The sequence below is a fragment of the Benincasa hispida genome, chromosome 8 (genome assembly GCF_027475165.1).
Source record: "Benincasa hispida cultivar pf3 chromosome 8, pf3_genome.v1.1, whole genome shotgun sequence".
In the NCBI taxonomy this organism is placed as follows: Eukaryota; Viridiplantae; Streptophyta; class Magnoliopsida; order Cucurbitales; family Cucurbitaceae; genus Benincasa; species Benincasa hispida.
The window spans coordinates 42,311,567-42,337,705 of record NC_143485.1 but is presented as its reverse complement, the minus strand read 5'-3'; the positions used below and the strand labels follow the sequence as shown (position 1 = coordinate 42,337,705).

The 26,139-nt window shown below is 36.1% G+C and overlaps 2 protein-coding genes and 1 pseudogene across 3 annotated transcripts; 2 read left to right on the top strand and 1 right to left on the bottom strand.

Moving 5' to 3' along the window:
• Window positions 1-6,709: 6,709 nt before the first annotated feature.
• LOC150034601 (uncharacterized) lies at window positions 6,710-7,090 on the bottom strand. Its single transcript, XM_090316791.1, has one exon. It carries the CDS (start codon window positions 7,088-7,090, stop codon window positions 6,710-6,712), a length of 381 nt encoding a protein of 126 aa, XP_090172917.1.
• Window positions 7,091-15,854: 8,764 nt separating this feature from the next.
• LOC120082505 (protein DETOXIFICATION 35-like) lies at window positions 15,855-21,557 on the top strand. 2 transcript variants are annotated; one of them, XM_039037703.2, is made up of 7 exons: window positions 15,855-16,245; window positions 19,054-19,679; window positions 19,792-19,848; window positions 20,141-20,379; window positions 20,564-20,682; window positions 21,070-21,156; window positions 21,252-21,557. In XM_039037703.2, the coding sequence occupies exons 1-7, from the start codon at window positions 15,994-15,996 to the stop codon at window positions 21,318-21,320; spliced, it is 1,449 nt and encodes a 482-aa protein (XP_038893631.1). In that variant the 5' UTR covers window positions 15,855-15,993; the 3' UTR covers window positions 21,321-21,557. The 2 variants fall into 2 exon arrangements, with proteins under 2 accessions (XP_038893631.1, XP_038893630.1); XM_039037702.2 differs by lacking the exon at window positions 15,855-16,245 and adding an exon at window positions 17,656-18,156.
• A 728-nt stretch (window positions 21,558-22,285) lies between these two features.
• Window positions 22,286-22,773, top strand: LOC120084051 (secreted RxLR effector protein 161 pseudogene; annotated as a pseudogene).
• Window positions 22,774-26,139: the final 3,366 nt, after the last annotated feature.

Below are 26,139 nucleotides of genomic sequence, written 5' to 3'. Positions count from 1 at the left end.
CTACAAAGAGGCATAACCTCGACCGTGGTTCTAACTTCTTGGGATTAGCCTCAAGCACGTGTGCAGGGCAACCCCCAATGTGGAAATGATGTAAACTAGCTTTATGCCCATTCCAAAACTCCAGAGGTGTTCTTGCAACACTCTTGGAGGGAACACAGTTGAGTATGTACACAGTAGTCTCCACTGCGAAACCCCAAAATGAGTCCAGTAAGGAAGCGTAACTCATCATTGAACGAACCATGTCTAACAAGGTCCTATTTCTCCTCTCCGCTACACCATTTTGCTGAGGTGTACCCGGCGCTGAGAGTTGGAAAATGATCCCATGTTCTATCAAATAGTCCTGGAATGTGGAGTCCAAAAACTCTCCATCTTGATCTAATCGAAGTGTTTTAATCCGCCTATCCAATGCATTTTCATCTTCAGCCTTGAACTCTTTGAACTTTTCAAAAGATTCAGACTTCCATTGCAAAAGATAAACATACCCATACCTGGAGTAATCATCAGTAAAACTGATAAAATACTCATAGCCACCCCGAGCTCGCACATTCATAGGACCATAAAGGTCAAAATGTACTAACTCAAGAGGCTCTTTGGCTCTAAAACCTTTTCCGGTAAAAGGTCGTTTAGTCATCTTACCTTCAAGGCAAGATTCGCACATAGGTAAAGAATTTTCTTCTAACTCACTTAAAAGTCCATTCTTCACAAATATTTCAATCCTATTGAGATTGATGTGCCCTAAACGTAGATGCCAAAGTTTGGCATTTTCTTTTAGAGAAATTCGTTGATGTTTTGATTGAGTTACAACAGTTCTGAACATTTCATTATTATAAAGGGACCTTAGCACATATAAATTTGATTCCAAATTAGCTGTGCAAATAAAGACACCATCTTTATGAATAAATGCTTTACTCAATTCGAAAGAAATAATGTATTTATATTGCAATAAGCACTTTACAGAAATAAGGTTCCTTTTTAGTTCAGGAACAATATATACATCAGTTAAATTTAGAAACCTATTCTGTAAAGTCAACTAGATCCCTCCCACTGCCACAGTTGAGACGACTTGCCCGGTGCCTACTCGCATCATCATCTCACCAGCCTCTAGTTGTCGCCAGGATCTAATCCCCTGAAAAAAAGAACAAACATCGTTAGTGGTGCCTGAATCAATTATCCATGCAGAATCATCATTCTCTATTAAACAAGTTTTGAGTACAAGTAAATCATATTTACCTTTATATGCCTTGCCTTAGCCTTGGCTGCTTTCTTCTCCTTCAGATACCAAGGACAGTTCATCTTCCAATGTCCATCTTGATTGCAATGGAAACACTTTTCTTTAGCAACTAGTGGATGCCTCCTCGGGGCGACAGGCGGTGAGTTAGCATGTGCCTTCCCTTTTCCCTTACCATCCTTCTTCTTCTTCCCCTTTGCAGAGTTAGAAGTAGAAGGTGCAGACTTCGTTCCTAAGGTCGAACCTCTATGGAACGTTCTTAAGGATGAAGCAACATTTGCCTCACCCTTCTGCCTCTCCTTACTTTTCAATAAAGATTGGTATGTCTGCAACTCGTTGAGGAAAGTTGTAAGGTTATATTTCCCTTTGTTAAGAATCACATAACTAACAAAGTGCAGGAAGCTCTCCGACAAAGAATGCAGGATTATGCTAAACTAGCTGCCCTCATCGATGATAGGCCCATTCAACTCTGTCACATTAAAGTGGACCATCATGTTTAGCACATGTTCACGAACAGAGGTGCCTTCTTGCATTTTGGAGTTGAATATATATTTTAAAGCGTCATGTATAAGCTGTTCAAATGGTTGTCCAAACATCCCCCGCAGGGACTCCATGATCTCATGAGCTGAAACCATAGGCTCATGCTTCTTGGCCAAGACGTCAGAAAGACTTACCAAGATATAGGTTCTGACCTTCTCATTTGCCTTTATCCATCGCTCGTATGACCCCCGAACATTTAGAGCGGCAGTTGGAGCTGGAATAGGACAAGCCTCCGTGAGAGCGAACATGAGATCCTCGATGATAAGATTGTCGTGATCATATGTTTCCATGTTGAAAACTTATCGCCAGCCAATTTTTCGGCGCTTAACAACGATAATGTGGCTGTTGCCATTTTAAAATGTTGCTGGAAATACGAACAAATCTTGATTAGATTTTGCTAAACCACTTTTAAACCAATTTATTTTGCAAAACAGTTTCCAAGTACCCTAAGCTATAGACTTCTATTTTACAATGATGCCCTAGTGAGTCAGGACAAACGCCACCGGTGAGGTGATCAATTTCCCCTTCACTGGGATAAGACATTCTCAACCATTAGGCAGAACCAACTCTTGGAACTGAACCTAACAGCCACCATTTTTCAGTCCAGAATCATTAACATTTAACTATTCTGTGTAAGTGTAACCACTCGTTTTCGATGCCAGAGTCCCGCCCTAATGCGTTTACCATAGGGAAAAGAAAGATTAGGACAAGAGACTAAGTTACCTTATCCTCTTACAGGAGATCAAATAAAGAAACGCGCAAAACTGCCATCCTTTAGGGGGTCACTCCCAAGGTGCCTCGAGGCGATGTGCAGTAACGGAGACCGAGGGATATGTTGTCGCACTTCCCGCTCCCACTTACTATGAACATTCTCTCCATCCACATTGATATTGACCTACCCAAACACCATCCTTTAGGGGGACACGCCAAAGGTGTCACGAGGCCGAGGATAGATCTCACGATGTGGACTTAAAGAGAAAAGTGAAAGGTTTAAGTGAAGCATTTCATGCCTCAAGTACCTCCCACTGAATGTTCTACCTAGGGATTCATTAACCTACACAATCCGGCTACTGATTTTAGTCTGTCATCTATTTAAACTCTACTCATAAACAACGTTTGTCTATGAAATATAAACAAGTTCAAGTAGTCACATTTAAACACTTTAATGGACTATCCTTAACTTGCATGCATGCATCAAATCTATCTAATTCACCTTTTCAGGTAAGTTCCTAGGTAGGGATGTTACGTTTTCGTCAACTTAAATACCCCAGCCTAGACAGAACCCACCTTAGACAAAAGGTCCCTTATAGATAGATTTGCTACACTTTAACCTTTTATTAGCCAATTTAATCTTATTAAACCGATTAAAAGATTAAAGCCTTAGGGTTGCTAATCATATTAGAACTGTGATCTTAGGTCTATGTGATCAAAGTTTTAAACATTTTAAAACCATGAATTAAACCTAAGTTAGCATGCATGTCTTTCTTATTTCTTTTAGTTCTAATTTCTCTTTAACTTTTAAAAAGAAACAACTAAAATCATTGCGCACAACTAGGCGTTTATAACATTTATAAAATAACCTATGTGTCATGCTTCATGCAATGTCCGGTCATTACTATATAACTTTTATATAACTTGTAATAACCAAGGAAACATGTTATCATTCACCCTTATACTATAACAATTATAATATAAAGATGACGCATGTCTATGCTTTTTATGCATGCATAAATATAACTCTTATATTAATGATGCATGAGCATGCTCTTACATAATTCAATCATGCTTCTCTAAATTATAACAACTACAATAAAGAGATGATGCATGATCAATGCATAACCTAAGATGGGATTTACTATATATGCATACCATATGACATATAAGACATACATCGCATGTATTAAACAAATAGATTAATAGACCGGGATGAGCCTTTAAACCAAAAAGAACAGGAATGAAAAACCCTATCTATTACATCTGTCACCGCGCTCATAGGCGAACCGGGCCTTGAACCACTAGGAGGTCTTCATCGTGTAGCAAACTCCAGTAGGTAGACGATCATTTAGCACGCACTAGACGATAGTAGCAGAAGTAAACGATCAGGTAAATGATGACGAGGCTGCGAAGTCTGATCGTCCATGCGATCGTGTAGCGCGACGACAGGTAAACGATTTACCATGAGTTACTAAGCAATAGTATAGTCAGTTACTAAGCGATGAAGCTTGCTGACCTAAACGATCATTTAAAGCACTTTCAATGACATATGAGCGTCTTATCGTCTATACGATGCGTGCAACCAGGTAAACAATTTACCTTCCAATGCTAAGCGATTGTTTAGTCAGTTACTAAATGATGAAGCTTACTAACTTAAACGATCGTCTAGCGCGCTTGTGTTAAATGATACTCAGTGATCACGTGCCCGATTGTCTTCCCGATACGACCAACACTTGATCGTATATGCCATCATTCAACCGATGCGTTCAACCATGATCGCTCAGTCCTTCATCTTTACGATGCGTTGACAACGATTGTGGAGAACAACTTCTGCACGATGCGAGCAACCCTTGATCGTCTCCTTCCTCGAAGAGCCGCAACCTTTTTCCAGAACTTCAACGAACGACGCAAGACTTCATACATTTTGAATACAGACTCGATTATGATTATATATTCCCAAAAATGCATGGGCCTTTACATACAGTCACAAATGTAAAAGGAATTTAAACAGACCAAGGTAAATCATCCCAAAACATCCATTAATCCAGCACATCCACAATAGTATTAACATTTAAAACAGCATAGAAATACACCCACCATGATTGTATACGTTATTCCCTTGCAACAAATCAAATCGGAGTATCAAAAACCTAGCTCTGATACTAATTGAAGAAACTCAAAAACGAGAATTCCATGAGCGGGTTTAGATCGCTCTGATTTTCATAGTGACCGAAATATAAACGATATACATTCTAAATAACAGTTATGTATAATAAAGCATAGAGAAAGGGTTCATTACCAAAGGAAGACGATCTTTGAATGTATGAACCCATGGCAGCAGAAGAACTCCACCGATTTACCAGCACTTCGGCGAGTCTCTCGTCTGATACTGCACGATCCGGACATACACGATCAAGAAGTTGGGAACAACACCACCAATAGGGAGACCCAGGTATCCTCGGCATCAAAAACCCAGAGAGTGGGCTCTGGTGAGTTTGATAGAAGATGGAGGAGACGAAATCGTGTAGATGATAAGCGCGCAAGAGAAGAACTTCGCTATCGTATAGCGGGGACGTTTATCGTATAGTAAAACTACACGATCGTTTTGGAAAAACTAGACAATCCTTTAGGAAACTGATGTACGATCGTTTAAGGAATGCGTGAGATAGACGATCATTTAGACGACTGAGAAGCTATCGTATAGGCTCTCGACGATTAGTCTTTCACAATTTCTTTTTAGGTGCGGGGTTTCTTTTTTTTTTTCTTTTTTTTTTTTTTTTTTTTGCACAACTGAATTCTCACACAAATTGAAAACGATTTTCAACTTGTATCCCGTTGGTTACCATAATCTTCGGTGCCCATGTTCCCATTTACAAAACGTGAAAATTAGTTAATTAAAAATTAATTAATCATTAATTTATTTAATAAATATAATCATATTATATTTATATCCTATAGTTTGATATCATATATCTACTATAGTATTTTTTCTATATTTGATATAAATCATATTTATATCTAATTTCCTCCAAAATAATGTATCTCATACATTTAGCCAATTATATCATATATAATTAGTCATTCCAATTATATCATACATAATTGTACTTCCTCTTGTCAATTTGAACATTTCAAATTAACCCAAACACTGGTTCTCGACTTTATCCAAGCTATCCAGGTGACCTAATGGATCTGTGGCTCGAAGCTCCAACGGTACGTGAATAGCTGACTAAACTCTTTAGCCACGAGATTCACCATCCGTTAACTGTCAGTGATTCCACTAAAGACCAACAGCTAAACTTTTCTTACCACAGATATATTTCTGTGTCCATTGGATATAACCAATCATGAGTACGATGACCCTTCACAGATGCTCGTAAGTACAGCTGGGCCAATTTACCTGCCCCTGTAGTTACATCCACTCCTTAAGTACCACTGATTCCTCTAATGAACAATACAATATAGTCCAACTATGTGTGAACACCTCTCGGGTCAGGAGAAGGTGTGTGGTGCCACATTATTCAAGCCTCGGAATCAGCCCGTAAGGGAGCCATCTATACCCCTAAGGAGTGAATTCCTTCTTGTGATGTTGAGTTCCCAGCTCCCAAATCAGACGTGTCCCCAAAATGGTAGGTTTAATCGGTGACTTGGCCACTCGCACCCATACAAATCAAAGGACCGGCCTCAATGGCAAGAGTTCCCAACTCAGTCAAGATTGAGGTCATGTTACCTATGGTCATCCTAGTGAAGTGAAGTCTCTGTCATGAACGGTGTTATATAACAAGACATTAACACTTCGTGGTCAGGTCTTATACAAACTCTTTGTATAGGACGCCCCCACTCGCATGTCCCCAACACGAATGATCAAGATCAGATCATCTGTGGCAAGTCACAACACTTGTGACCATTCCACAAAGTGGTCCGTGTCCATAGCATTACCAGGATAAGGTTTCCCTCCTATATCCATATACTACAGACCATTTTGGTTATCACTCAAGACATGATCTACTTGTATGTCACCATATACATGCTTGAGTCACATATAGATAACCAGGGATTTTATGTTTATTGGTTTGTGGTAAAGAAAATAAAACAAATAACCGAGCAAAACAACAAGATGTGAAGTAAATATCATATATTAACAATCACAGGTGTTCGTATGTACTGTTTACAAACTACAGGACACGAGATTTTAGGGCATCAACCCCAACATCGGCTTGGTCGTTCTTAAGGATGGTATGGAGTGGCCACACGATGATGAACTCCATATTTCCTCAGAAGTTCTTCAATGGTCCGGTTACAAAAGTAGGAACCTTGATCACTGATAATAACACGTGGAATGTCAAACCTAAAAAATATGTTAGCCCTAAAAAATCCTGAAACAACAGCAACATTGTTAGTTCGAGTGGGGATAGCCTCAACCAACTTTGAAACATAATCAACAACTAACAAGATGTACATATATCCAAAAGAAAAGGGAAAAGGTCCCATGAAATCCACTCCCCAAACATCAAAAACCTCACAGACAAGAATTGAATTTAAAGGCATTTCGTTCTTCCTAGAAAGCGCCCGACCTCTGACATTTCTCACAAGATTTACAATATACATAACAGTCAGTAAACAGAGAGTTCCAAAATAAAACACTGTCCAAAAATCTTCCTAGCAATTCTTTTAGAACTAAAATGCCCACCACATGCTAATTCATGACAAAAGAATAACATTGACTTCAATTCTTCATCTGGGACACAACTCCTTACTATTTGGTCAGAGTAAATCTTCCAAAGGTAAGGAGGGTCCCAAACAAATTATTTAGAGTCACTACATAGTTTAACTCTCCTAGAAGAAGGCATGTCATAAGGGAACTTACCAATGACTAGGAAGTTTACCATGTCTGCATACCATGGTATCGAAGTGGTTACCTAGAATAAGTGCTCATCAAGGAAATCCTCTCTCATCGATATTGGGTCTTCTTCTTGCACTATCCTACTCAGATGATCTGCTAATGAATTCTCTACTCCCTTTCTATCCTTGATTGCCAATTTAAATTCTTGAAGGAGAAGAATCCATAGAACAAGTCGAGGTTTGGACTCCTTTTTGGTCATAAGGTACCTAAGAGCAGGTGATCAGTATGGATAGTAACACAAAACCAAGAATGTAAGAACAAAATTTATCCAATGCAAAGACAATAGTAAAAAACTCCTTTTCAGTCGTGGTGTAGTTGACTTGAATCGGATTGAGAGTCCTTGATGCAAAACAAATGACATGGCTCCTTTTATCAACCCGCTACCCTAAAACTACTCCAACTGCTAGGTTGCTAGCATCGCACATGATTTTGAACAGAATGTCCCATCATGGAGGATGTAGAATTAGGGTGGTAGTTAGTCTCTTCTTCAAAGTGTCAAAAGATTTCTGGCATTCCTCGTCAAACTCAAATTGGACATCCTTCTGTAGCAATGTGGATAGAGGGAGAGCAATCTTCGAAAAGTCCTTGATAAAACGCCTGTAAAAACCTGCACTTCCAAGAAAAAAACGAACTTCCCTAATGCATGTAGGGTAGAGAAGTTTAATAATCACATTTATCTTAGCTTTATCAACTTCAATGCCCTTAGATGGAATAAGATGACCTAACATAATACCATGAGAAGCCATAAAATGACACTTTTCATAATTAAGAACCAGATTTGTTTCGATGCAACGTTTCTTGATTAGACTAAGGATATGCAAATAATCCTCAAAAGAATCTCCGTAAACGGTAAAATCATCAATAAAGACCTCTATACACTTTTCAATAAAACCTGAAAAGATACTCATCATGCACCTTTGTTACATACCTGGGGCATTACAAAGCCCAAGTGCATCTTAGAGGTGTAGGTCCCGTAAATGCAAATGAAGGTCATCTTTTCTTGATCCTTTTGAGTAATTGGGATTTGTTAGACATCTGAAAATCTATCTAGAAAGCAAAAGAATGGTTTCCTGGCTAGCTATTTGACTATTTGATCAAGAAAAGGGATTGAAAAAATGATCCTTATTTGTTACCTCATTGAGTTTTCGAAAATTAATGCGCATCCTCCAATCGTTCTAATCTTGCATCGACGCCATCTCTCCCTTGTCATTTTCAACTATTTTCATGCTAGTCTTCTTAGGCATAACATGAATAGGACTTATCCATTTACTGTCAGGAACTGAGTAAATGATGTCGGCTTCATTAACCTTGATGATTTTCTTAAGAACTACCTTCTTCATTGTGGGATTGAGCCTTCTTTGAGGTTGTATCGTGGCCTTGGCTCCATCCTCCGAAGTGATCCTATGCATACGAAGAGAAGGACTTATACCCTTGATGTCATCAAGGGTCCACCCAATAGCTTTTTTATATGTTCTCAACGTCTCAACTAGAGAGCTTTCTTAGGTTGGTGTCAGTTCCTTTGAGATTATTACAAGAAAGGTATTCCCCTCGCCTAGGTATACATACTTCAGATGATTAGAGGGAGCCTTAAGCTCAATCCCTTGTATTTGCGAATTACAAAGACCATTGTTAGAAGAAGAATTTTCATTTTTGCAAATATCAATAGAAGAAAGAGATAAATCATGTGAAAAACGTGAATTCAAATCAATACATGAGGCCATCAACTCATCAAAACCATCCTCATCAGACAAAGAAATTTTATCCATAAAATCATGAATCTCAATCATGCACAAAAACAAATATTCTTTCAGGAACTTCATGGCATCATACAGGTTAAACGAGACTACTTCCCCATCGATTTCTATAGAGAGACATCATTTATCTACATCAATTTTCGTTTTAGCAGTTTTCATGAAGAGTCTCCCTAATAAAATGGTAGAAGAAGCAGATGTACTAATCTCGTCCATTTTTAGAATATAGAAGTCGAGAGAAAAAACTAAGTCTTTTACTAGAAGAAAAACATCTTCAATTACTCCTAGAGGCTGAATATAAGACTTATTGGCCAACTAAATACACAGGGCAGTTTTTTGCAAATCATTTAATTTAAGATCCTCGTATACATGGTAAGGCATAACGCTAATGGAGGCTCCTAAATCAAGGATAGCATATTGAATCACTCTATTGCCAATAACGCAGGGTAAAGTAAACATACCTGGGTCACGACATTTCTCAAGCATATTTCTTTTAAGAAAGACTAAGACATTTTTACTTAACATCACTCATTCTATATCTTTACCTATCTTCTTCTTTGTGTAAAGCTCCTTAAGAAATTTAGCATACCTTAATATCTATTGGATTGCATTTAGAATAGGGATATTGATTGGAACCTTCTGAAACATCTGTAAGAGCTCTTCATCCTTACTCTCCTGCTTTGGTTTTGCCAACCTACTAGAGTAGGGAGCTTTAGGTACATAAGGTTTAAATGAAGGCAAAGAAGATGTACTTACCTTAGGGGTCAGTGGTGGTGCCTCTGATTTTGCTTCACTTTTCTCTTTTGGTCTTATTTCTTCCTGAGACTCAATAAGGGGAGAAACAGGTAGTGTCGAGGCATCTGAGGAGGTGGTGGGAGAAGGAAGCTCCTTCCCACTCTTTAATGTGATGGCGCTCACATTTGCATGGTTCGGTTGAATAGGTGCCTTTCCCGAAGCCTTGCCCTCAAAATGGCTCACCATTGTTGCTAGTTGGGAAACTTAAGTACCCAAATTTGCAAACCTCGTCCTTATCTCTTGTTGCAAAGACTTGGTTTCTTATGACAGTTGGATACAGTCCTTTTGCAACTGGTGGATATCCTGTTGAAATTTCAAAGAATGGTCAACTAAAGATTTAACGATTCCTCTAATGATGAAGGTTGGTTGTGAGGTCTTGAATTGTGGTGTCCTTGCCCTTGCTCTCCCCATTTTAAATTAGGGTGTTCTCGCCATCCAGGATTGTAACTAGAGGCATGAGGGTCATATTATATCTGATAACCTCCAGTGGCATTGACTTGAGCTTGAAGGCACCCTTCCGATGAGTGTCCTACCAAACCGCAAGCTCCATAGGTCTTAACTTGGGCAACTCCTCCTTGCGCCATCTGTGTAACAAAAGCAGTAAGGTTAGATAGTTGAGACTATTAGGATTGATGTCCTAATTCTTCCAAAGTCTCGTAGTTTGTAATATATACACATTATTATGAATAAAATAAGATTTATTTTATTTGACATTTACTCATATCCAATAAACAAAGCTCGATGGTTATTGTATGTAAACTTAAGCATGTATATGAGATATACAACTGGATCATGCCTTAAATGATAACCTAAAAAGGTATGTAGTATAAGGATTAAGGAAGGATACCTGATCTTGGTGACACAACGGATACGGCCCACTTTGTAGAGGTTTACAAGTGTTGTGAACTACTACAGATGGTAAATCCTAACCATTCATGTGGAGACATGCGAGCAGGGGTGTCCTATACAAAGAGTTTGTATAAGACCGAACCACGAGATGACTAGTCTCTATATATAACGTCGTTGATATTTGAGACTTACATCTCACCTAAACGACCATAGGTGACATGACCTCAATCCTGAGTGTTTTGGAAACTCCTGCATTTGAGGGCAGTCCTTTGATTAGTATGGATGAGAGTGGCCAGATTGTCAAGTCAACATGCCTACCTTTTTGGGGATTTGTCTAATTTGGGAGTTGGGAACTCAGTTACACAAGATGGAATTCACTCTTTCCCCAAAGTAAGGGTAAGTAGATAGATTGCTCCCTTAAGGGCTGATTCCAGGTCTTGAACATAGTGGCTACAGCGTCTCTTCGGAAGAGAGGACTCAGTCATAGTAGGACTATGACTTATGTTCATTAGAGGGATCAGTGGTACTTAAGGAGTTAGATGTAACTACAGGGGCATAACGGTTATTGACCCAGTTGTACTTACGAGCGATCTGTGAAGGGTTATCACACTGTTGATTGGTTGATATGGACATATAATATATCTGTAGTAAGAAGAGTGCAGCTGTCAGTCTTTAGTGGAGTTCCTGGCATTTAATGGATGGTGGATCCCGTGACTAAAGAGTTTAGTCATTTTTTCATGTACCGTTGGAGCTTCAAGCTACAAGTCCATAAGGTCTCCTTGGTAGCTCAATGGATTCAAGTTGAGATTCAGTTCTTAGTGTTGATTTGAACTGTTCAAATTGACAAGAGAAAATTCAATTATATATGATATGATCGGTATGATGTATGAGATACATCAAGTGGAGGATTAATGTAAATGGGATTTACATTAAGTGTCAGGAAATAGAAAAAGAACTATGGTTTATATGTTTCATGAGATGAAATATTAAAACTATAAGTTATAAATATAATATGGTAAGTTGGTTATCATATATATTTATAATAATATTAATTATTGGATAATTATATCTTTTTCTCTAATAACCAATTGAGTGAGAGGTTATTGTTGGTTTCATAGTAACCATGAGATAAAAGGAAAAATGTTTTCCTAAATTTAGAGGGGGTTGTGTAGTGAGAGTTTCCATTCTCGGATAGACTCACGGAATTGCTATCAATTGAATAGGATTCACTAAACGATAGCTAAAGAGAGACTAAACGATCGTGGAGTGACACTATACGATAGTTCACTCAGCCGAACAATAGCTAAACGATCGCGAAGCTTTTGCTATACGACCGCGGAGCTTTTGTTAAACGATTGGGCATTCGTCTATATGATAGACTGTTGTCATCTCCCACTTGCTCAATCGTTTACACGATTATTATTCCTCTGGTCTCTTCCTCAAACCAAGTCCACACAGATCCCACTTCTGAATTCTCATACCGAGAATACCAAGGTAGCCATTGTGGTGGTGTCATGCTCAACTCGACTGAACTCGAGGTTTTTGGAGGCCGTTCATTGTGTTCGCACGTGTGGTGGTCGCTGTTGATCGTACTATGTGGCGATCGCTGTGGTCGAGCGTTCGTATGTTGGCAGTCTTGGAGTTTGAACGAGCATTCGTGATAGAGGGAATTTGAAATCAGTCTTCAAATGTATGATATTCTTTCCCTTGATCTTATTGTAAAGCATGTTGTAATTTCATGTTGTGCATTACCAGTTAGTTTCCGTTTCTTAATTGTAATTGTGTATGTTCAAATACTAATGAAATTTGGAACGATTATTCCGCTGCTCATGGAAATCCTCATGTCTAATTTCCTTTAGAGACCTCAATTCACTTCTCTCATGTGATGTAAATGGATCAAATTCAGTAGCTTTGGTCCTAAAATTTTGGTCATTTTTAGCCATGTGCGAAATCAACTGTTGGGCCTTCATAAGAGTCTTGTCGGCAAGAGCTCCTCTTGCCGCTGAATCTATGACACTTCTGTCACTAGAGAGCAAACCACTGTAAAAATACTGGATTAGTAACTGATTAGAAATCTGATGATGAGGTACTAACACAAACGTTTATATCTCTCCCAGTATTCAAAAAATTTTCCCCAAAATTATGTTTTATACCATAAATTTCTTTTCTAATGGAATTGGATGTAAAGGCCAGAAAAAAAAATTCCAAGAAATCTCTTTTTCAAATCATTCCAATTCGTAATAGACCCAGGGGGTAACTAATACAACCAATCTTTAGCACCATCCTTTAATGAAAAAAGAGAGGCCCTAAGGTTCAGTTATTCTTCTATGACCCCATGGGGTCGCATACCGTCGACACCATGTGAAAATCCTTTATGTGTTTGTGAGGTTCTCTCTAGAATTTCCTTGAAGATAGGTAACAGATTGAGCAAGTCAGGCTTAAGCTCGAAAGGCACAGTGGTCTTTGGAAAAATGATGCATAGGGGTTATTGAGCCATGTCCAGCTCAGCTAACTCCCTAAGAGTTTTCTCTCATACTTCACCATAGTAGCTTCTTCCTCTTCTTCTATTTGATTGTCAAAAGCTTGATGATCCTCTTCTGCGGTCTTTCTCTCATTCACTCCCTTCGGATTTGCCTTTCCTCTCAAGTGATGTCTGCAAAAAAGTTAAGCTCTAGACTCCCAAAGGAGCGAGTCATACACCAAAGGAAGATCAATCACATACACTCTTTTTTATAGATTTTTATTCAGAATTCAAGAATAGCAAAAGCTAGTTGCCAAGTTTCCCCGGCAACGGTGCCAATTTGTTAGCCGAGATTTTAAATCATTGTCGTTTACAATTTTCTAACTAAACAAATAACATGTGTTCACCAAGTCTAAAAACTATACTAAAATGGGTAGTACAAGCAGTAATTACCGGGTCGAGTCCACAAGGAAACTACGAACTAGCAAGGCCAATTGAAGAATTCCATGCAACAAGGGGTTTGTCGTGAAAGAAATAATTTAAAAGACAACATGCAAAGTATGTAAACATTGAGACAAAAACAGAGTGCAAAATTGGGTTGAATTTATTAATAAAAAAGCTCTTGAGAATAGTTCATTAGATTTAAATTCTTTCATCGGATATAAAAAGCAATGCAAACTTGTGAACTCCACAACCTATTAGTAAAACCTAATAGCCCAATTAATCAATTAAGAGTCTTAATCCAATTGATCCTAAACTAGTCTCAAACACTTTCTTCTAAGCGAGATTCATGTTTAAAACTAATTTGCATTAAGAATTGGGTTACTTTATTTTGACACCCTATGAATTGGAAAGCTTATATTTATAGCATGATTAATTGAGTAAAATTAAATTAGGGCACACAAGTGTAAGTTCAGAAAAAGTCTTAGCTAACACAAAGATTCCTAATTCTCGCAACCTATTCTATACTTATGCAAAGATATCGTGCAAATTTTGCATACAAGAATTTAATAAATTTGATTTGTCAGTTCAACTTTATCAAATTTCATTCAAGATAAATTCAAACCACACCCAAGAGTTCATAGAGTTCAACATAAACAATTTAGCATCTTCTAAAATTTGAACTAAATTACCATTCCCAAGATAGAGGGATGCCTAGCCTTGCATCATCTTCGACCAACAACTAAAGTTTTATAAATAGAGAGTAACAATGAAAGGAATTGAAGGAAGAAAGAAAGAATTCTAAAAAATAGATGCAAAACTCTCCAATTCTTTCCCAATTGCAGCTCAAAATCGTCCCCCCTTTCAGCTAGAAAAGAAAATTTCTTTTTATATCAGGATCGTAATGTTGCAATACTGCCAAGAGCGTTGCGATGCCCTTGTCGAAGCAGACCTCAAGTGTTGATGCAGAGATGCAGCATTGGTGCAACGTTGCATTGTTGCCCATGTCTGATAGAAGTTGTAGCATTGCGATGCCCTAGCCAGCATTGCAATGTTGTTCTGTATCTGATACTTTTATCTTATAACGTCGTGTTGGAGAGTTGCAGGGGTATTGCAACGGTGTGTGCCTGTCCCAAAAGAGGTACCTACTGCTTTTCAACGTCACGTGAGGGTCAAAGGAGGGTTGCAACACTACTTTTGATGGCAGACTTATAATTTTTCTAACTTCTTTAAGCTTGATGCATCCAACTCCCATTTTTACTCCTTTTTTGCTCGTTTTACACCCGAATGAATTCTTTATTCCTCGGGATCGACTTACCTACAAAATAGACGAGTTATGCATAAGAACCACTCAATAATAGCAGAATTAAGGATAGATTATTAGCTCTTTTTGAGAGCTAACATTATTGAGAGCTTCTATGATTGATAACTTTTTTCACATCCTTCCTCAAACCTTTGTTATTAGTGATAGCATCTATCATTGATGTCTTTCTATCAATAATAGCTTCTATCACTGGTAGCAACAATAATTTATCAATATTCTTGTATCCAAGTAACATATTATTGCCAACGAGAGCGTAGCTCAATTGGAATAGTACTCATACTATCGACCTTGAGGTTTGAGGTTCGATTCCCTTCAATCCGCACTTTAATTACAATATCTTTGTTAAAAAAAAAAAAAAAAAAAAAACATATTATCAACCTTAAAATTGCTCTCACTCCCTCTACACCATAAGGAAGAAATGGCAAATTTATAATATATAAAAAATTTTAAACCTAATCGGCTACAATTTGTCATACATTTAATTAGTTTTTAAAAGTGCTATATTATTAGTTCTTTTGACTAGATTTGTTGTTTGTTGATTTTTCTATTTTATATTTATATAAGTGATATTTGGTTTTTGTTATGTTTTATGAATTTTTTTAAAAAAATTAATATCATGTTATCCTAAAAAAATTGAAATTTTTTAGAAGGAGAGTTTAACCTCCAACCAAAAATATTTTGGTAAAATAGTTGGTTCCGTCGTGAAGCACGTGGTTGAGCTAATTGCAATTATTTGCCACTTTTATTCCGACAGTGCCCTCTGCTCAGCCAAAAATCAAAAACTTTCCACTCTAATAATCATTTTCTGTTTAACCCAAAAGAATGATATATATTCGGAAGAATCTCGAGTCATATTCCAAATCAATCGGTGGCAATGCCGATCGCCGAATAACGTGAGTACAATAAATCTGTACTGTTTAAAATTTTGGTTGTTGCCACTTTACTCGGAAAGGGCAAAAATTTTATCTGTCCTTTTTTTCACCGGAGATGGAGGCGGCGCCGCTTCTTGGCGACGGCGAAGACTATGCTCCGGCGAAGACATTGCGGCAGTTGACGCAGATCGTGTGGAGTGAAACGGTGAAGACTTGGGCAATTTCCGGTCCGCTGATATTTCAGATCGTTTGTCAGTATGGAACAAACTCTGTTACGAATATTTTTGTGGGTCAACTTGGGGAAATTGAGCTCTCTGGAATTTCCATTGCCATCTCTGTTATTGCCACTTTCGCTTTTGGTTTCATGGTTTGTATTCTCTCTTTCTCTGTTTTTCTTCTTCTTCTTCTTCTGTGTTTGATTTCTGTTGTTGTTCTTTCTAAAGTTTAATGGTGATTGATTGGATCTTCATTTTCTCCTCATCTTTCCATTTTCTGAATTGGGTTTCGTTTTCTGCATCTTTGAGTTTCTGTTTTTTGGGATGGAAATTTTTTGAAAGATGAAGGTCTGTTTGTTTTAGATAAACAGCTTAGATTCTTCTCATTCTGCTCTGTTCAACAAAGAACAAGATCTTCTTATTCTTTTTAATTGACACCCATTATTTATGATTATTGATCATCTTTCACCATTTTCAACTCTTAATCACCCGTCAATCCAGAAGAAGTTGATGGATTATATAATATTCCAGAAAAAAAGTGTTGGATTTGTTAAGAATCCACAATCGAAGAATCAACAGTCCACGAAATATTACAGCGTGCTCCAGGAGACACAAGAAGAACAATTTTATTAGAGAGAAAAATATTTAAAATAAGAAATGAAGATGTCTCAAGGATTAGAGATTATACAATGTACTCTCCTAAACTGTAAAGTCAAAATTGTAAATAATTTAAAGATATAAATAATAAATAACTTAGATTTTAGAAGTGTTACCTTGAACACCCAATAGTAAGATTTGCGTACTTGATCTTTCGTATTTGATTGTTCAAAACACTATATAACAAATTCAAAACATTTCAACAAATTTAATTTAATAGATATAAGAAAGGTTTCAACTATAAAAGTCCTTGGAAAAGAAAATGCACTCGTTCATGTAATCATGAGAATTCTAGGGTAGATTCTTTCTTGATTAACATCATCAACTTCTTTGGAATTCATTTTTATCATATATGGTTAGCACCCATATATGATATATCCTCTAATAATGGCTTAACTTTTAGCACCCATAAACAAAAATTTGAACCTAGAGTATCAACTACTTTATATATATATCCTCTAACAAAAAAGATCAATCATTTGAATTTTCAATTTACTTGTACTACTTAAGATTTAAATAATCGGTGTCAACGATCTCAAGTTTCAGAAAAGAAGATATCCATTAAATATCAATATCAATAGATATTTTTTAAAAAATATATATATAAATAGAATAAATTAATAAGTAAATATTTTACCTTTTTTTAACAAATTAACATGTTTATTAATGATATTAATAACATTTTGTTATGAAATTTTTTTTTCACGCCTCACGTTTCTACCCAACTCATGAACGTGTACATAAATCGATGAAAATATCGATATTTCCGTTAAAAAAAAATGAACGTTTGAGATTGGAATTTGAATCTCGAAAATCATTTTAGTGAGTGAGTTGACTCCATGAAAGCAGTCGCGAAGCACGTGGTTGAGCTAACTATAATTCTTTACGACTTTTAGTTGGAGAGTACTCCGAGCATCCGAGACAAAAATCAAAACTTTCCATTTTAATAAATCATTTTCTGTTCAACGCATTAACCAAAAAATAATACGAAGATTCTCGACTTCTATTGCCAATCAATCTGACAGTGGGCAACGTGCGATTGCCGAATAACGTGCGTACAATAAATCTGTACTGTTTAAAAGCTTGGTCGTTGCCCCTTTACACGGAAAGGGCAAAAACTTTATCTGTCCTCTGTTTCGCCGGAAATGGAGGCGCCGCTTCTCGGCGAAGGAAACAGCAACGAAGGAGACTATGCTCCGGCGAAGACATTTCAGCAGTTCAAGCACATCGTGTGGATTGAATCAGTGAAGGCTTGGACCATCGCTGGTCCGGTTATATTTCAGATAGTTTGTCAGTATGGAACCCACTCTGTTACTAATATTTTTGCGGGTCAACTTGGGGAGCTTGAGCTTTCTGGAATTTCCATTGCCATCTCTGTTATTGCCACTTTTGCTTTTGGTTTCATGGTCTGCCTTCTTCTCTCTCTCTGTTTTTTTTTTTTTTTTTTTTTGTGTGTGTGTGTTTGATTTCTGCTGGTGAAGTTCTTTTTAAAGTTTAATAGTGATTGATTGGAACTTCATTTTCTGCTTATCTTTCCAGTTTCTGAATAGGGTTTTGATTGTTTATTGAATCTTTGAGTTGTAAGCTGAAGGTCTGTTTGTTTCAGACAAAGAACTTAGATCTTCTTCTTCTTCTTCTTCTTTTGACACCATTATTTCTGACGTTTGACCATCTTCTCCATTTTCAACTTATCTCGTCTTTTGGTACCACTATAAAATCACTGATCAACCCAAGGTATATAAACTTAAGCTAATAGAGTATATAATACTTTATAGTAAAACTTAATTTTATGGGGTTGGTCTTATGTCTGGACTCTTCCTCTTCAATTAATATTGATCTATAAATGTTGGGTATTCTACAAATTTTCAAGTCAATAAGCAGGGATGTGTTAAAAGTATTGATTTAACTTCTGAGCTTAAACTTTTGGTTTCATGGGTGATTTGACAATGTTATTAGATTTTGGCAATTTTAGAGGGCAAACTGATGATTCTTATGGGTTTTTGTTACTGTGGTATAAAGGAAAAAAGGAGGCTTTGATTACTTTTGGCTTCTAAACTAAGGTGTCTGCCCTTTTTTTTTATCTCTGTGTTTGCTTTTAGCAGATCAACTTCTTTTTAGTTTGGAATGATAACCCCACCTTTTCCATTTCTCCCATTTGAGATTGTGTATTAAGTCAAGTTCCTAAACTCCACAAACCCAAAAGATTCATAAATGGAATAAACATAGAATAATCAATAATACATCTCTTTCCTTGCTTTGAAAAGCCAGATTCTAATGTGAGTGTCTCTAAAAATTGTTGACAGTTTGGAATGGGAAGTGCAACAGAAACACTTTGTGGCCAAGCATTTGGGGCAGGACAAATCCACATGCTGGGAGTGTATATGCAAAGATCATGGATCATAATGCTCATATGTGCCCTTATAATCACACCAATTTATGTCTTTGCCACTCCCATTTTGAAGCTTTTGGGGCAACAAGATGATGTCGCAGAACTGGCTGGGAATTTCTCTATGGTCATACTCCCACAGATGTACTCCTTTGTGTTGTCTTTTCCTACCCAAAAGTTTCTGCAGGCACAAAGCAAAGTTTGGACATTGGCTTGGATTGGCTTTGGGGCCCTTCTGGCTCATGTTTTTATGCTGTGGCTCTTCATTTTTCAGTTTGGTTGGGGAACCACTGGGGCTGGTTTGGCCTTGAACATCTCTGGTTGGGGAATTTCCATTGCTCAAGTCATTTATGTGATGGTTTGGTGTAGAGATGCTTGGCAAGGATTCTCTTGGTTGGCTTTCAAAGATTTGTGGGGATTTGTTAAGCTCTCATTTTCATCTGCTATTATGTTTTGCTTGGAGATTTGGTATATGAGTAGTATCATTATTCTTGCTGGTCATCTTCCAAATGCTGTCATTTCTGTTGATTCACTTTCCATTTGGTATGTCCTTGGGTGTTCTTTATCAATGGATTTTTGTTCTTTTGTTCTTGCTTTTTCATGGATTTGAAGTTTCTTTGGCTTGTTTCTTTGCTGTTTTTGGTTTTTGTTTCAGCATGAACTTGGATGGATGGGAAAATATCATTTTCATTGGAATCAATGTCGCCATGAGGTAATGAAATCTTACATCTTTTGATCTTTTAGATTTTCTTCTGTACATCTCGAAATCGATGAAAACTCGTACATGATTTTAGTCTGAAATGAAATGTTGTTTGGCCAAAGTATTTCTCCATATAGAAAGCTCTAATCTTTCATAGTAATCATCTATCAAAATCTCAGAGAGGATTCATTTTAGGCACAGTGTAACAATGAGCAAGTACAAACATGAATTGTTAGTTCATTTTTTAATCTTTTAGTTTCATTTCTTATACTGCACATATGTGTTTTCTGTTGTCTGTTTCCAGTGTAAGAGTCTCCAATGAACTCGGAAAGGCACGGCCTCGAGCTGTGAAGTACTCCGTGTACGTGACGATCGTGGAATCTCTTCTTCTCGGCCTCCTTTTTATGGTCCTGATATTCTTTGCCAAGGATCATTTTGCTGTCATCTTCACAAGCAGTGAGACTGTGCAGAAATATGTTTCCAAATTAGCCTATCTTCTTGGCGTAACCATGGTTCTTAACAGTGTCCAACCAGTCATATCAGGTGAACTTAAAAATCCCCCACCCCCTCTCTGTCAATATATATATCTGTCTTAAATTGTCGATTGTCCTAAAAGCTTAAGCTAATGAATAAAGCTAAATTTAATACTATATCATCTAACAATATATGTCGGTGAAGAAATGATTTTGAATGACCGTTTACAATTCTATGTGGTTTTCTTGTTCAGGGGTGGCCATTGGAGCTGGATGGCAGGCATTGGTGGCTTATATAAACTTAGGCTGCTATTACATTTTTGGTCTCCCTCTTGGGATTGTCTTAGGTTATGTAGCAAACTTTGGAGTGAAGGTATGTCAGAAAACGCCAAATTTTGAAATCACTCTTGGCTAAATGAAAATTTGAAAACTACTTTTTCGTATGGTATTGTGTTCTATTTTTATATGGTAATTACAATGGTTAGCACTTTTAAGACTAATAATTAAGTATATATCAACATTTTTAAAGAATTACAAATATAACAAAATCCATCGATGATAGACTTCTATTAGTGATATGGTCTATCACGGATAGAATTTGAGGACTGGATCTAAATTTTGCGATATTTGCAAATTCTTTTGCATTGTGCTATAATTACTAATACTTTGAACCTGATTGTTGTATTTGCAACAACCCTTATGTTATATGAGATTGGGTTCCTCGAAGCTTGAACTCACTCATTCGATTGGTTGCGTGTAGGGGCTTTGGGGCGGAATGATAGCCGGGATTGCGATGCAGACAGTTATGTTGCTGATTGTTCTATACAAAACCAACTGGAATAAAGAAGTAAGTGAAAGCAAATGTGCTTTTGTTGTTGTAGGGAAGGAAGGAAGGAAGGTGAAAGCAATTTTAATGGGGGAATTGTTGAATGATTAATGCAGGTGGAGGAAACTTCAGGAAGGATGCAGAAATGGACTGGACAAGACATCAGGAAAAGAGAAGAGAGTTAAAAGCTAAAAAGAAATGCCATTAGGAGAAAAACTAGAAATTAGCTGTTGATGTTTCTTCTCCATCCCCAACTCCAACCTTTGTCTTTCTTTCTTTATTCTCTTCATGTTTTTTGGCTGCTCATTTCATTTTGACTCAATAGGGGTGTTTAAGAAACTCCTTAATCTGTGATTTTGACACTAATATTACAGGTTAGGTTCAATTATTTAGAATTTAGTGCATATTTGGGATTTTCAAAATCACTCTAAAACACGTAAAATCAAAATCTTTAATTATACTGTTGAATGGGAATACAATCAAAGTCCCGCATCTAAATAAGGGGATGATCATGGATTTATAAGAGAGGACAACTATCTCCAATGGTATGAAGTTTTTTCGGGTGGTTTCAAAAGCAAAGTCATGAGGGTTTATACCCAAAGTGGACAATATCATACCATTGTAAAGATATATGGTGTTCCGTCATCCCTAACAAATTGGTATCAGAGCCACACCCCGTCAGTAAAAATCCTCAGTGGTCGAACGCCTACATGCTCTCTAATGTAGGGTGAATGAATTACTACAACACCAAGGTGGAGAAGATCAATACATTACTACACTTCTATCAGAGTGTTACTAGCTATAGTAGCACATCAGAATTTAGAACTTGAGCAACTAGATGTGAAGATAGCTTTCTTACATGGAGTCCGTATGATTGTTGTGTATATCACAACAAAGCTAATGATGGTTCGATGCTTTATCTACTTTTATATGTAGATGATATGCTCATCGCTGCAAAGTCCAAGTCTGACATTCTGAAATTGAAGAATCTTCTCAGTGTTGAGTTTGATATGAAGGATTTGGGTGTTGCTGAGAAAATTTTGGGTATGGAGATTTATAGGGACAGAGATAAGAATAAGCTCTTCTTGGCTCTTCTTGGCTCTTCTTGTCACAGAAAGGCTATATTTAGAAAATATTGTCCAGGTTTGGTATGTCATCAGCTAAGCCTATAGATACTCCCAGTGTTGCAAATGCTCGTTTGCCATCTGTGTTTTCACCACAATCTGAAGTTGAGAAGGAGTACATGTCTCGAGTTCCTTATGCTAGTGCAGTGGGAAGTTTGATGTATGCTGTGGTCTGTACTAGGCTTGATCTTGCCCATGTTGTTAGTGTTGTCAGCAGGTTCATGGGTCAACCTATGAAGGAGCATTGGCAAGTTGTTAAGAGGATTTTTGTTACCTTAAAGGTACGTCTGATGTTGGTCTCGTTTATGGGAATGACACAAAGTGTTCGATGACCGATTATTCTGATTCTGACTATGCTGGAGATGTTGACAATAGGAGATCTATGACTAGCTATGTGTTCACTCTAGATGGTCCTGTTGTTAGTTGGAAGGCAACCTTACAGCCTACAGTTACTTTGTCTACTACTGAAACAGAGTACATGGTCTTGATAGATATTGCTAAAGAAGGAAGATAGTTGGGGGAGATCTTGGTTTGCATCATGACCAAGCTATTGTATATTGTGATCGTTTGAGTGCAATATGCCTAACCAAAGATCAAGTTCATCATGAGAGAACTAAGCACATCGATGTAAGATATCACTTCTTAAGAGCAGAAAGTTAAAGTAAAGAAAAATGGTACTACTGATATGTTCACCAAATCGGTTCCACAAGGCAAGTTCCAACATTGTTTGGACTTGCTGAATGTTTTGAATTGTTAGTGGTCCCCTTTGTGGGATTTAGGCATGAGGGAGAAGTCTGGGAACGTCTGGCAATGTTGATTTATGTTGCATTTGGTACATCTGTTATCTGGGAGAGAATTCAAGTCAAGGTAGAGATTTGTTGGAATGTCTTGAATTTGTTTATTGGCGCTTCAAACAACCAAGTACGGGAGGAATTTATATTTAGCATATTTACTTATTTGTAATGATTTACGATTATGACCTAAGGGTTTAGAGTAGTGCGCTATATAAACTCTCTAACCCTCAGATGCGCTATTTTTTGTTGTTTCAGAAAACATTATCTTTAATAATAATGTTCACCCTCTACCCCGTGGATATAGCTAACACACCGTTAGTGAACCATGTATATCTGTGTGTTGATACTTTTTACGTTTTTTGTAGTCTTTAATTGCCAATTTTGTAACATACACTTTTAAACATATACATATTATCTTATCAAAATTGATTTTGCATGATTAAAAGGATTTTCAGAGTAATTTTAAAAAATGTAAAAAGTTATTTTAACCATTTGAGAATCACTTCCAAATAATTTGAACTTATTCATATTTTTTAAGCTTTTCCTTTGGTTGAAAAGAATCGATTTCAGTTTATTAAAAAAAAATATTGTAAGAAAAAACTAGTCTTAATTAGTTCTTCAGCGGAGAAAAAAATATAATTATTTTAAATGACAAAATTATTGGAAATGTTTTCAATATAGAAAAATGTCATTATTTATCAGTAATAGACAATGATAAACATTGATAGACATCTATCAGTATTTATCAACAGTGACATTTTGTTTTGTAAATAAGTTACTTTCTATATTTGAAAACAGACTAATCCTTAAGGAATTTTAACATGAGAGGTCCTAAGTTTTGATCTTAAGTTACAATCTTTTTCGAGATTTCTACATAGAAGGCTTAAAGAAAACCCTATATTTCATAAATGTCTTAAAATTTGAATTTTTTTTTCTAAAGATGACTTTTAGGGTTAATTTTGGACAATTATACACTTTTTCATTTATTTATATCCGATTTTTATATATTTTTTCCGATTTTCGAAGCTACTTTAATGATAAAGAGAGAAAATGCATTTAATATAACTTTTCTCATTTATCAATTAGATAAAGAAAATACATTTATTGTAATTTTTTTTCATTTTTTAATTTAAAAAAAATGCATTCAATGAAATTTTTTTTTCTATTTACGTTGGTTTTCACGTATCAACTTATTGGCTTTTTTGACGGATTAATGGTTATTTTAAATATACCTTAAAACATTTTGATAGATTCATGGTTATTTAAATATACCTTAGAACATTTTGTTATGTATTTAAGAATATTCTAACTAATAAGTGAAATATACTACAGTTTATAAATTAAAGATTGACTCAATGTTTGACATAAATCACAATATAAACCAATATATAAAATATACCACAGTATATAAATATTCATAAATTTCATTTGCACTACAGTATATATATCATAATACATGAAGTTCAAAAAATACACTCTCATTTATATCAGATAAATGAATACATATACCACAGTATATATCAAATTTCCTAGTAAGCTAAAAAAAAATACATATACATCACAGTATATATAAAAATAGGAAAAAAAACTAAAAGTTGAATCGGGTCTGTCGTTCGTCTGCTTCGAGTCTGCCGTCTCCGTTCATTTACTCCAAGTCTATCGTTGCCGTTCATTTGCTCCAAGTTCGCCATCGTCGTTCATTTGCTCCAAGTTCGTCATTGTCGTGTCCGCTTTGATTTGTCATCGTCATTCTTGTCGTCCCGTGCTCGTCCCGTCGTTGGATCGCCCCACACCATCCGTTTCCCATCTGTAACTCACACTGCCGGAAGGAGAAAAGAGAGTGAGGGAGGAAAAAGGAGAAAAGAGAAGGAGAAGGAAGAAATGACCTTGAACATTGGAGGAGAGAATATATGCATGGGAGAGAGAATAATATATGTATATATATATTGTAAATAGAAATGAAATGTTCTAAGACATTAACATAATATGATCTACTTTTAAGGTCTTTTATGTAGATTCCTTGTCTAAATGATAATTTTGTAATTTCCATTATGTTCCTTCTTCAATGAGTATTATTTATTTAATCTTCATTGTAACACTTCACTAATTAGTATTGTTTATTTAAATGTAAAGAAAAAATACTAGGTGCAGAAGTGATTAAGATAGTAAGATATGAGCATGTGAGCATTTATGATTATGTGGGTATGTGAACATTTAAAATCAATATCCATTGTAACCCTTCACTAATTAATTAGTATTGTTTACTTAAATGTAAATAAAAAAAGTACCACGTGTGATTAAGATAGTGAGATGTGGGCATGTGGGAATTTAAAATTAATATCCACTGTGACCCTTCACTAATTAATTAGTTGATTTTAAAGTTAAAAATAATCTACTTGCATAGGTGATTAAAATATAGTAAGATGTGGGTATGTGGATATTTAAAGCTACTAGTATTACCTTTTGAAAAAAGAAAATAACCATACTTCATCTACCAAGCGAAAGATTAAACTTTTATGATCATTTGATTTGTGATTAATTTTCAATTTTTGAGGATGGAGTTTAGAAGTCTATTTTCCAAAAATTCAAGATAATGGTTACAAATATTTAAATTATAATAAGTATCATTCATTACTCTTTTCAAATTCCATCATGATACTTAAAAAATAATATATCTATTGTTGCATTTTGCATTTCCTATAAATAGTTTTATGCATTCAAAATGCATTTGGTAAGCAAAGATTTTTTTTTTTTTAATTTTTTGGTAACTTGATTGTGCCAAGTTGATCCATTTGTAGTAATAGATGTCAATCATTAATTTTTTTTTTTAAAAAAAAAAATCATATCTTAAATCAATTTTAGATTTGTCATAGTTTCTCTATTTTTTATTTAAACTATATTGTTAGTAATACATTTTGAAAAATTTGCAGGCTTAATAGCCAACATGATAATACAAGATTGCTAACACTTACAAAATAATTGAAATTTGAAAGCAAATATTATTGGTAAACATGGACAATTATATGTGATCAAAAGTTCGATCTCTAATCCCCACGATTATTGTACTAAAAATGTATTAGTTTAAA